The 12,254-nt window shown below is 40.7% G+C and overlaps 1 protein-coding gene across 3 annotated transcripts in view; it reads left to right on the top strand.

Moving 5' to 3' along the window:
- Nucleotides 1–12,254, top strand: part of PDSS2 (decaprenyl diphosphate synthase subunit 2) — a 202,257-nt gene that overhangs the window by 172,880 nt on the left and 17,123 nt on the right. For all 3 annotated transcript variants that reach the window (XM_014463680.2, XM_006098018.3, XM_023761774.1), the window contains one exon: nt 8,511–8,543. In XM_014463680.2, coding sequence (XP_014319166.1) covers nt 8,511–8,543 — 33 coding nt within the window. The remainder of the gene's footprint in view (nt 1–8,510; nt 8,544–12,254) is intronic.

Here is a 12,254-nt window from a genome sequence, read left to right as displayed (position 1 = left end):
TATCAGAAAAGATATTGCTATGAGAAATGTCTGAGATTTACTGCCTATATTTTCTTCCAGGACTTTTATGGTTTCAAGTCTAACATTTAAGTCTTTAACCTATTTTTAGTATATTCTTGTGCACAATGTAAGAAGGTGGTCTAAGTTTCATTTTCTTGCACATATCTGTCCAATTTTCCCAACACCATTTATTGAATAAACTCTTTTTAAGCCATTATATGTTCTTGCCTCCTGTGTCAAATATTAATTGACTATAAAGGCATGACTTTATTTCTGGCTCTCTGTTTCATTCCATTAATCTATATGTCTGTTTTTATGCCAGTACCATACTGTTTTGATTGCTATGGCCTTGTAGTTTGATATCAGTTTGATATAATAGTTTGCTTCCTCCAACTTTATCCTTTCTTCTTTCTCAGGATAGGTGAAGCTATTTGGAGTCTTTTGTGGTTCCATATAAATTTTTTGAATATTTGTTCAAGTTCTGTGAAATAGGCCATTGGTATCTAAATAGGAATGGTGTTGAATCTATAGATTGCTTTGGGTAGTATGGACATTTCAATAATGTTAAGCCTTCTTATCCATGAACACAATGTATGCTTTCACTTATTTGTATCTTCTTCAGTTTCTTTCTTCAGTTTCTTAAAATTTTCCAAGTATGTGTCTTTTATATCCTTGGTTAAATTTATTCCAAGGTATTTTATTATTTGAAAGCAATTGTGAATGGGGTTGTTTTCTTAGTTTCCCCTTCTTATAGTTTATTATTAGTGCATAAAAATGCAACTGATTACTGGATATTTATTTTGTATCCTGCTACTTTACTGAATTCATTTATCAGTTCTAGTAGTTTGTTTCTTGGTGGAATCTTTAGGTTCTCTCTATACAGTATCATGTCATCTTCAAATAATGACAGTTTTACTTCTTCCTTTCCAATTTGGCTGCCTTTTATTTCTTCTTGTCTGATTGCTGTGGCTAGGACTTCCAGTACAGTGTTGAATAAGAGTAGTGAAAGCAAGGCCTGGCCAGTGTGGCTTAGTTGGTATAATGCCATCCCGTGAACCAAAAGGTCTCTGGTTCAATTCTCAGTAGGGGCACATGCCCAGGTTGCAGGTTCAGTCCTGGTTGGGATGTGTACAGGAGGCAGCTGATCAATATTTCTCTCTCACATTGATGTTTCTCTCTTTTTCTCTTTTCCTCTCTCTCTAAAAAAATCAATAAAAACATATTTTTTAGAAAAGAGAGTGGTGGCCCTGGCCTGTTTGCTCAGTGGTTAGAGCGTCAGCCCATGCACCAAAGGGCCGTGGGTTCGATTCCCAGTCAAGGGCACATACCTGGGTTGCAGGTTCAATCCCAGGCCCCAGTGAGGCACATGTGGGAGGCAACCAATCAGTGTCTCTCACATCGATATCTCTCTCTCTCCTTCTCCGTCTCTCTAAAAATCAATGGAAAAAATATTCTTGGATGAGAATTAACAAAACAAAAAAAGAGAGTGATGAAAGCCAACATCCCTCTCTTGTTCCTGATCTTAAGGGAAACACTTTTAATTTTTGCCCATTCATTATGATGTTGGCTGTGGGTTTGTCATACATGGCTTTTATTATGTTGAGGTATACTCCCTCTAGTCCCACTTTGCTAAGATTTTTTATGTATATTTTTATTGATTTCAGAAAGGAAGGGAGAAGGAGAGAGAGATAGAAACAATGATCTCCCGCACATCTCCCACTGGGGATGTGCCCGCAACCCAGGTACATGCCCTTGACCGGAATCGAACCTGGGACCTTTCAGTCAACAGGCCAACGCTCTATCCACTGAGCCAAACCGGTTTCGGCTTTTGTTGAGGATTTTAGCATGTGTGTTCATCAGGGATATTGGCCTATAATTTTCTTTGTGGTGTCTTTATCTGGTTTTGGAATTAGGATAATGCTGTCCTCGTAAAATGAGCTTGGGAGCCTTCCCTCCTCTTAAATTTTTGGTAATACTTTGAGAAGGATAGATGTTAGTTCTTCTTTGAATGTTTGGTAAAATTTACCTGTGAAGCCATCCAGTCCAGGACTTCTGTTTATTAGAAGTGTTTTTATTAATGCTTCAATTTCATTAGTTGTAATCTGTCCCTGCTGATTTTTACAGACAGATAGAATGTGGGCACCTCTTCCCAGCTGTGGTGCTCTGGGTGGGGGAGTCCGGCTTGGGTTTGAGACCCCACTCTTCTCAGGGGGAAACTGTTGCAGCTGAGTTATCCCTCTTGAATCTCAACCACTGCCTGTGGGAGCAGGCCCAGCCCCTTTTGCCATGTGGCTTCTTCTGTAACTCCTTGGTTATAAGACTTCTGTTCAGCTAGTCTTCAGTTGTTTATTCGGGTTGGTTGCTCTATATTTTAGTTGTAATTCCAGTTTGGTTCTGGGAGGAGGTGAGTACAGCTTCCGCCTACTCTACTGCCATTTCAGATCCCTCCCCTCACCCCCCATTTCACATGTTTTTAAGATAAAACAAGGTTAAACCATACATTTTCTGTGAACTGCTAAAGATTAGGAAAAATTACTTTCTTTTCTCATGGCCTGGATTGACAAGAAGCACACCTACAGGAGGCAAAAAGAGGAGTGAATCTGTTTTACAGACCCTAGTAATGAAGCCCTTGGGGCATTGCCGTGTGTGGTAGAATTTACTGGGGCTCCTGGCAGTGAGCAGGGTGGCAGGGAGAGGTTCAGCACTGCTTGCTGTTGAAATACAGTCTGCGTTTATTTTATATCGGCCTATTTTGGTCCCCAGTGAGAAAGTTATTTTAATAAAATCTTGCTCTGCTAGAAATACACACAAGTGGCAGGTGTCAGAAAAAGGGAAGTTATAGCACTCCATTTTCCTTGAGATTTTAAGAAGTTTATAAAGTTGTTTGTTCTCGTTTAGCCTTTATAAGTAAACACTGGTGCATCCAGAAGCCCAAGTCGAAAGGACATTAAATGTAGGTTGGACCAATGATCCTCAAATGGATCGGAATCTTGGGGCCAGGATTCAGAGGATCTGTATTTTTAACAAGCTGCCCAAGCGATTCTGCTACAGCCAGCCCAGTGTTTGTGAGAGCCCAGCATTTGGGAACATCTGGTCTGGTCCAGTCCAGAACTCTTATTTACAGATAAGAAAATAAAGGCCCACATAAAAAATTTTAAATTATCCAAGGTGTTAACATATTATGGACCATATGAACCATATTTCCTGTCTCCCAGCAAACCCATCTTCCCAGGTCACAGTGCCTCCTGGAGTGGTCACAGATAAGGTCTTAGGCCACTTGCTTTCCTCTGTAGACAAGACCTACTTAACACCAGAGGCTTTGTGATGTCATGTTGAAATCTGAGGGCTCCTGACTTCCATTCTCGGCTCTCTTCACTTTAACATACTGCCTTCAAGTTGAGTCACTTAATTACACTAAACCACTGCCTCTGTGAGAAGGCTACGAGCTCATTCTTCTCTATTCTACACTTGATTTTCATGAATTCTTTATTTTCTATAGGTTCCCTTCCTTAGTCTACTTAGAAGCTGGGTACTGAAGTGAAAATGTGATAATGTTCAATATGGATAAAAAAATATTTGTAAGACACATCCAGTGGCTCCACATTTGCTACATACTTACTGGCTCTGAACCTGAACACCCAGCTTTCCTAGAACTAAGAGTGAGTAAAGTGAACTTTGCTTTGTAAGTTTCCTGAATAGATAGTACATAACCAACACATATAAAGAAAAAGCATCCATCCATCTGTTCATTCATTCACCAGGTATTGTTGACCAGCTACTGTATGTTAGCACTGATCCAGACATGGCATACATAGTGAGCAGGGGAGAAACTTGCCTACTCATGGAGCATTGGTTCTAAGGGAAATTGTATGCGAAGCCTGTCTAAAGGCTGTGCAGCCCCCTGGAGTGTAAGCTCCAGGAGGCAGAGATCTTCGTCTGTGCTGTTCATGGCTGTGCCTCTGTTGCCTAAGCCTAATAACTGCACAATGGGTAATTATTTAGTGAATGGAATTACTGTATTCTCTTTCATCCATCAGGTGAAATAGAAACTATAGCCCCTCCCAAATCAACTATTTTACAAAAAGAAATGGAATAGACAATGCTTAATGAGAAATATTACTCATGGATGTTTCTATCTCCCTCTATTTTCCTCTCTAAAATCAATAAAAATGTTTTGTTTTGTTATTTTAGAAATGTCATTCGGGTGAGCTACCTATCAGTCTGCTCAGGTTGTAATGGCTGTGGTGATCATGCTGCCATTTCTATGTAGCCTTCTAATCTCTCAGCCTCCAAAACATTTAAGGGCTGATACTGAACACACATGGATTACATACATGGGGTTTCTCTGTCATCCTCACCAGCAGAGTGTATCTCTGGGTGAAAGGATGGTGGCCACGCTAAGAACACAAATAAAATGAGAGTTTGAAAATAGCTTGGGATTAATTAAGCACCAATACTTCCAGATAATAGAATTCTCTAAGATGATTAGTTTATAAGCAAAGTATGTGATGGAAAAGGTGGTTTTATAAGAATTTATAATAGGACTATTCTAGAGGTCCTGATTTATAAACAGCATTAGGTTCACTCTCACCACCTGAAGAAACACTGTTGATTTTCATTTTCATGAGACAAACTGGGAAATGGCTCAGTGCCCCCAGAAGGAAAAGTCCACCCTACGTTGTCATAAATTATATAGTTTCTCCACACTTAGCCTGAAATCTCAAGACACAAAAAAGCTCCTCAACTTCTTAACTTTCAACACTTTTAACATGTCTTTTGTGTTAAAGACTGAAAGATGAGAATGTTGAAAGACCTAGAATGAAGAGGAGCTGTTAGAACAGAAACAAAATTAAAAGTCGTGAGATGACAGATGTTTGCAGGAATGAGTTTGAGAATAGGAATGATTCTGCATCATTTAATCCCTACCCGGTTTGGCTTAGTGGATAGAGCGTCAGCCTGTGGACCAAAGGGTCCTGGGTTCAATCCTGTTCAAGGGCATGTACCTCGGTTGCAGGCTCCTCCCCGGCCCAGGCCCCTGGCTGGGCTGGGCTGTGCAGGAGGCAACCGGCCGATGTGTTTCTCTCACATTGATATTTCTCTCTGTCTTTCCCTCTCTCTTCCACTCTCTCTAAAAATCAATGGGAAAATATCCTCAGGTGAGGATTAACAACAACAACAAAAAAGTGCTGTGCCTGAGCAATTCATACTTGCAATTCAGCAAGAGATAAGGAGAAGACCCAGCTGGTGTGGCTCAGTGGTTGAACATCAACCTATGAACTGGAAGGTCATGGTTCAATTCCTGGTCAGGGTGCACATGCCCAGGTTTCAGACTCGATCCCCAGTGGCAGCCGATCAATGATTCTCTCTCATCATTGATGTTTCTATCTCCCTCTCCCTTTCTATCTGAAATCAATTAAAAAAAATTTAAGAAAATGTTTTAGTCACAATTTTAAATTAAAGTGGTTTGTGATGGTGTTAACATTTAATACAGGCATAGTGGATAAATTTTTAAAAGATTGTAAAGAAGCAAGAAGAGTCAGGACCAAGGTTATAAACCTCGTTCTCTCTCTGACACTGTGTGCCTCCTGAATTGATGCAATGTGAAGTACATAAAAGTCCGCATAAAGTGTTCGTGCCAAAAATGCTTAACCTAAACCTAAGCAAGCTTCCTCGGGCCCAGCTTCCAGTTTTCAAGCAAATTGGGACAAGTTAAATGACACAATGTAGAATAATATAACAAGTCCCAAAAGACATTTTTATAAGACAGCTGCCCTGGTCTCTTCAAAAAGTTAATGATTTTTATGAAAAAAGTTAATAGTTTTTATTTTTATGTCATGAAAAATGGAGAGGAACTAGTGTAGATTTAACCTAGTTAAATGCATGCAACAACAAAAAATAATAAATTTAACCAAGGAGGTAAAAGACCTATATTCAGAAAAACTATAGGACATTTAAAAAGGAAATAGAGGAAGAGACAAATAAGCGGAAGCATATACCGTGTTCATGAATTGGAAGAATTAACATCATTAAAATGTCCATGCTACCCAAAGCAAAGATTCAACACAATTCCTATTAAAATCTCACTAGCATATCACAGACCTAGAACAAATATTCCAAAAATTTATATGCAACCAAGAAAGATCCTAGTAGCTTCAGCAATCCTGAGAAAGAAGAACAAAGTTGGAGGTGTCACAATACCTGATATCAAACTATATTACAAGGCCATCGAAATCAAAACAGCCTGGTACTGGCATCTATAATAATAAAAGTGTAATATGCTAATTAGACCAGACGACCTTCCAGACAAAGCCGGGGCTGTGAGGGAAGCCCGGGTCCCCGGGTGCCTGCCGGCAGCTGGAGGGAAGCCTGGGTCCTGGGTGCCAGAGGGAAGCCGGTACTGGCAGCCAGGGGAAGGAAGGCCTACTCTTGCATGAATTTTGTGCATCAGGCCTCTAGTACTAGTATTAAGAATAGGCATATATATCAATGGGACAGAACAGAGAGCCCAAAAATCAACCCACATCTTTATAGTCAATTAATATTTGACAAAGGAGGCAAGAGCATGCAATAGAATAAAGACAGTTTCTTCAATAAATGGTGTTGGAAAAATTGGACAGATACATGCAAAAAAATGAAACTAGACCACCAACTTACATTATACACAAGAATAAACTCAAAATGGATTAAAGACTTAAATGTAATTGCAAAACCATAAAAATCCTAGAAGGAAACATAGGCAGTAAAGTCCAGATATCCCTTGTAGCAATATTTTTGCTTATATATCTCCTAGAGCAAGAGAAACAAAGGAAAAAATAAACAAATGGGACTACATCAAACTAAAAAGCTGAACAGCAAAAGAAACCATCAACAAAATGAAAAGGGAACCCACTGGATGGGAGAAAATATTTGCCAACAATACATCTGATAAGGGGTAAATTTCCAAAATACTAGTATACAAAGAACTCATACAGCTCAACACCAGGAAGACAATCCCATTAAAGAATGGGCAAAGGACCTGAGTAGATAATTCTCCAAAGTGGACGTACAGATGGCTAATAAACATATGAAAAAAACAAAAAACGCTCAATGTCACAAATCATAAAAGAGATGCAAATTAAAACCATAGTGAGATATCACCTCACGCCTGCCAGAATGGCTATCATCAATAAATCAACAAACAAGTGCTGGTGAGGATGTGGAGAAAAGGGAATACTCATGCACTGTTGGTGGGCATGTAGACTGGTGCAGCCACAGTGGAAAACAATATGGAGCTTCTCAAATAATTAAAAATGAAACGGCCTTTTGACCAGTGATCCCACTTCTGGGAATGTATTCTAAGAATCTGAAACCCTAATCAGAAAGGGTGCACAAGAATACCACCTTGTGTTCATAGCAGTGTTATTTACAACAGCCACGATCTGGAAGCGGCACATGTGCCCATCAGTGGAGTAGATAGAAAAAGCTGTGGTACATTTACACATGGAATACTACACAGCCATAAAAAGAGAACTTTTTGCCCTAGCTGGTTTGGCTCAGTGGATAGAGCATCAGCCTGTGGACTGAAGGGTCCTGGGTTCGATTCCGGCCAAGCCCTGAGTTATGGGCTTGATTCCCAGTGCAGGGTGTGCAGAAGGCAGCTGATCAATGATTCTCTCTCATATTGATGTTTCTATCTCTCCCTTTCCCTTCCTCTTTGAAATCAATAAAAATATTTAAAAAATAAAAAATAATTTTATAAAGGGAACTTTTACCTTTTGTGACAGCATGGATGGACCTGCTGATTATTATGCTCAGTGAAATAAGTCAGTCAGAGAAAGACAAATACCATATGATCTCACTTGTATATGGAATCTAATAAACTGATGAACAAAATAAGACCAGAGGCATGGATACATGGAACAGACTGACAGAAGTTAGAGGGGAAAGGGGGTAGGAGGACTGGAGGAAAGAAGGTGAAGAGATTAGCCAAAGAGCATATATGCATAATCCATAGACACAGGCAACAGAGTGATGGACAGAGGGAAGGGGGCTGGGTGGAAATGGGCAAAGCGGCGGTAGGGGGGGGTGCGGGGAGATAGGTTTACCTGTAATAGTGTCAAGAATAAAAATAAAGTTTTTTTTAAAATGCAATGTGTGAACCTTGACTAATTCTGGTTTGGGTTAAAAAAAAAAAAGCTATGAAAAGTATTCTAGGGTCAATTGGAGAAATTTGAATATGGAGTTGTATGTTAGGTGGTATGTCATTATTGTTACTTTGAGAATGGACCTGTGGTTTTGTACTAGTATGAGATGTTTTATGCTTACAAGATGTGTGCTAAAGCAGGAAGGGGTGAAGAGTCTTGTCTGCTACTGTCAAATCCAGATAGAGCATATATGTGTGCTCATTGTGCTGTTCTCTCAAGTTTTCACTATGTTTGAATGTCTTATATGTAGACTACCTACTGAAGTATATACATATATACTAAATTTTTAAAGAACTGATGAATTAATATTTCCCTTTTCTATTGTAGGCTCAAGAGAAAGGAAGATTAGACTATGCTAAGGTAGGTAAATTTTATTTATAGCACACAGTTTTATACATTTCAGTTTGGTGTTTGTTTTTTTGTTTATATTTGAAAGGTCAAAAGAACAATCACATTCAAAGCTGAGGGACATTCCCTGTTAAGTATCAGGCATTAGTAGGTAAAGCAAGATTCATTCAACAATAGGTTTATTTACTAAGCGCCTGCTTCATTCCAGACAACAGGGTAGGTGTGGGGAATACAACAGTGAATCAGGTACAGTCTTTCCTTTCTGGACATTTACAATCTAGTGGGGGAGACAGATAACTAATGAAAAAAAACTAAATGGATACATAATATAATGCCAGATGGGTGTAAGTGCTATGAAGATAAAACTAAACAAGGTAAGTAAGACCAGGAAGCATTGCTGGAAAGATGCCTTTGGCCAGTGGACGGAAAAGAGCTTTTATGCCATCAGATCATACCTAGGAAGCACCAAACAGGGCAGACTTGGGCTCCTGAAGGCAGTATTTCTCACATCACCTGTGGAGCTCTTGAAAACACACATGCCTAGGTTACCATTGCATCACCCCCTCTTTCACCGAGATCAAAATCCCCTGGTGGGAAGAGCAGGGCAGGGGCAGGAGGAAGGGTTTGAGAGAAGGTGCTGCAGATAATTTGACACACATCCTTGGTTGAAAATTGCTTTGGGGAGTTCAGATTTCAGTTTACCAGTGAAGCCTAGGAACACACTTGGGTCGCATTCTGTTTTCCCTTCAGGGGCAAATGGAACATTTTAGCAGGTGTGTGGGATGCATGTAGCTGCTTGGCTAAAGGAACATGTTAACCATCTGGTTTATACAACAGCAGGAATATCCAGGGTGTGAGCACACCTGCACTCCAAAGACAGGGAGGGAGAAATACGACCTGGAAGGGTTCTGCTTGCAGGGGAAACAGCTGAAACCCACAGCGCTCTCAGGGCTGACCGGAACCCTGCGCTCTCCTGGCCGCCCGAGGTTTACGCCTTTTCTCTAACTCCTTTCCTTGCCTGAAATGCGGTCCCTCCTTTTCTCTGTTTCTCAAGAAAATTAGATAATAGGAGCACCTCTAACCTGAGAACTTCCATATCTGTCACTTTGTCTTAGATGTTTGCTTGAGTCTATCAGATACCCAAATGTGAGTTGTGGACATAGCCTCTTGGGTCTCCCACAGGCAAAGGAGCTCAATGCTTAAATGGAACTCAGCGCCTTCCCTGACATCTCTGGTCTTTTTTTTTTTAATAGATTTTATTTTTTAGAGCAGCTTTAGGTTCACAGCACAATTGAGCAAAAAGTATAGAGTTCCCACCCATCCACACACAGGCACAGCCTCCCCACTATCAATATTCTCCAGAGTGGTACTAGTACATCTGTTACAATGAACTTACATTGACACATCATTATCACCCAAAGTCCATAGTGTCCATTAGGGTCCACTTTTAGTGTTATATTTCTGGTCCTTGTTACTTTTCTCTCTCCTGTTGTTGGCACTATCATCCCACCAGTCAACCATATGAGAAACTTAGAAGTCACCCTGAGTGCTCCTACTTCCTCACCCTATATTCCATGACCAAGTCATGCCAATTTTATGTCCTAAATTATCTTGAATCCAACCCATCTTGATCTTTCAGCCATTGCTCAATGTAAGTCCCTTCATCTGAACCACTGGAAAACCTACTAACTGGTCTCCCTGCCTCTCCCTTGTCCCCACAAATCCATTAGTACTCAGAATGTCAAAACCACAAATCCGACAATTTTGCACTCCAGCTTAAAACCCTTCGTTAGCTCCATGTTGTCTGTAAAGCAGTTTCAAAGCTTGCTAGATTGGCATATAAAACTCTGTGATCACACCCCCGAGAGGGACTCTCCGGCTTCTTCTCCTTCTACCCTGTGCTCCAGCAGCACCAAATTACATAAAACGTGCAGTTTCTGTTCTTCATACTGGCCCCTCTGCTCGGAATGCCCTTCCCCCTTTATCGGGCCCCTCCTGTCCTCCTGTATGGCTTAATTTAGGATCATGTGCTGCAGCAAGTCCTCCCTGGTTCCCCAGGCTGGAGTAGGTGCTTTCCTCCGTTCTGTACATTGTGGGTCTCAGTCACTGTACTTAACTGTTATCATGATCCACTTATGAGACAGATTATGGCCTGTGAGCTCTCGGAGGGCAGGGACAGTGTCTTATTTGTCTTTGTACACTTGGTGTGTGAGTGAGTGAGTGAGTGAGTGAGTGAGTGAGTGAGTGAGTGAGTGAGAAAATAGAAGGCACATGAAGTTAGTTCAGGAGAAAATCTGATATAGGGTTTTTTATCTTAGAGAAGAAAGGAAAGCTTTTGACACCTGCTGCAGGTATTAAGTAGATTGAGAAGGTTGCTGAGAAAGGTTGTAATAAATTAGTTGGGAGATAAAGGCTGGGATTTTACTGTGATAGTAAAAGAAAGCTAACTTATGAACCAAAAAGTAAAGCAATCGAGTAACTATTGATCACTGCTGCTTATTTATAACTCAAAGAACTCCTTTAGGGTTTCTTATTGCAGAAGCACATGACAATGGAAGAAGTTTGAAAAAAATAAAAAAATAGGGTGCACAGATGAAACACCCCAGGACCGAGCTCTGCCACCAACTCATTGCAAAATCTGATATCAGCCCTAGCCAGTTTGGCTCAGTGGATAGAGTGTTGGCCTGCAGACTGAAGGGTCCCAGGTTCGATTCCGGCCAAAGGCATAACTATCTAGGTAATTAATCCAGACCTCTCATCCTTACACTGACCTAAACCCAAGTACCACGGGGAAGATAGATTATATCCATCTCTACTAAGTATGGAGGAGATGTCGGCAGGGTGCAGCTTGCGTATTCTCTTATGCCGTATACACATCATGACCTCAGTTCTACTCGTCTCGTTCTGTGTGGTCACAGTGCTCATGCTGACTATTGCAGGCACTGTGCCTCGTGACTTGGGGCTTCCCTGGTGGGTTTATCTGTAAAACTACATTGGAAACTCAGTGGCTATTTCTGGAGACCGTCATGAAATTTATCTGTAGCTGGAAATTTCTTTATTGCCAAGTTGTGAGTATTTACTCAAAAGCCAAATTTTATCTGAAAAATAAGATTTCAAGAGCCATAGGAAATTATTTTGTCCGGGTGCTCTGTGGCTGTAGATGCCACCTCAGATTTAGTCAGTCTCAGAATGGCGAGGCAGAAGGAAAAAGGGCAGAAGAGGCCATAGCTTCAGAATCAGCCTCAGCTGGATCTGTAGGATGTCTGTCACATTCAGCAAAACAGTGGTCTGTATTCAAACACTCAAATAAGAAATTGAATTACTTTTTAATTGAGTTCCTGTTGCAGTAGAGTCTGGATATGAATGCTTTGCACGGCTGCAGTGCCTTTCATCTTAAGATATCAAAGCCCTCGACAACTATTAATTCATTAAGTCTCTCCTGCCTAAGGTGGTTAACACAAGCGCAGGCGTCCTCTACCCACGACTGAAACTCGTCCCTCTGGGGGCTGGGCAGGGAAGGCAGCTGCTTAACTGTAAGGTGATTCTATCCAGTAGCTTCTAAAATGGAAAAACAAGAAACATCTTACTTACCTAGTTAAAACTGCAGGAGGAGTTTTATTAGACAGAATGTAATTACCAGGAGTGAATTGTGACCAAGAAGCTGGTGCTACCAGTTTTGCTCATATGCACAATGCCATGGGGACCTTAATTACAGTGATTGGT

This window comes from Myotis lucifugus, unplaced genomic scaffold (genome assembly GCF_000147115.1).
Source record: "Myotis lucifugus unplaced genomic scaffold, Myoluc2.0 scaffold_216, whole genome shotgun sequence".
Classification (NCBI taxonomy): Eukaryota; Metazoa; Chordata; class Mammalia; order Chiroptera; family Vespertilionidae; genus Myotis; species Myotis lucifugus.
The sequence above is the reverse complement of the archived record's forward strand: the minus strand, read 5'-3'. Positions and strand labels throughout refer to the sequence as shown.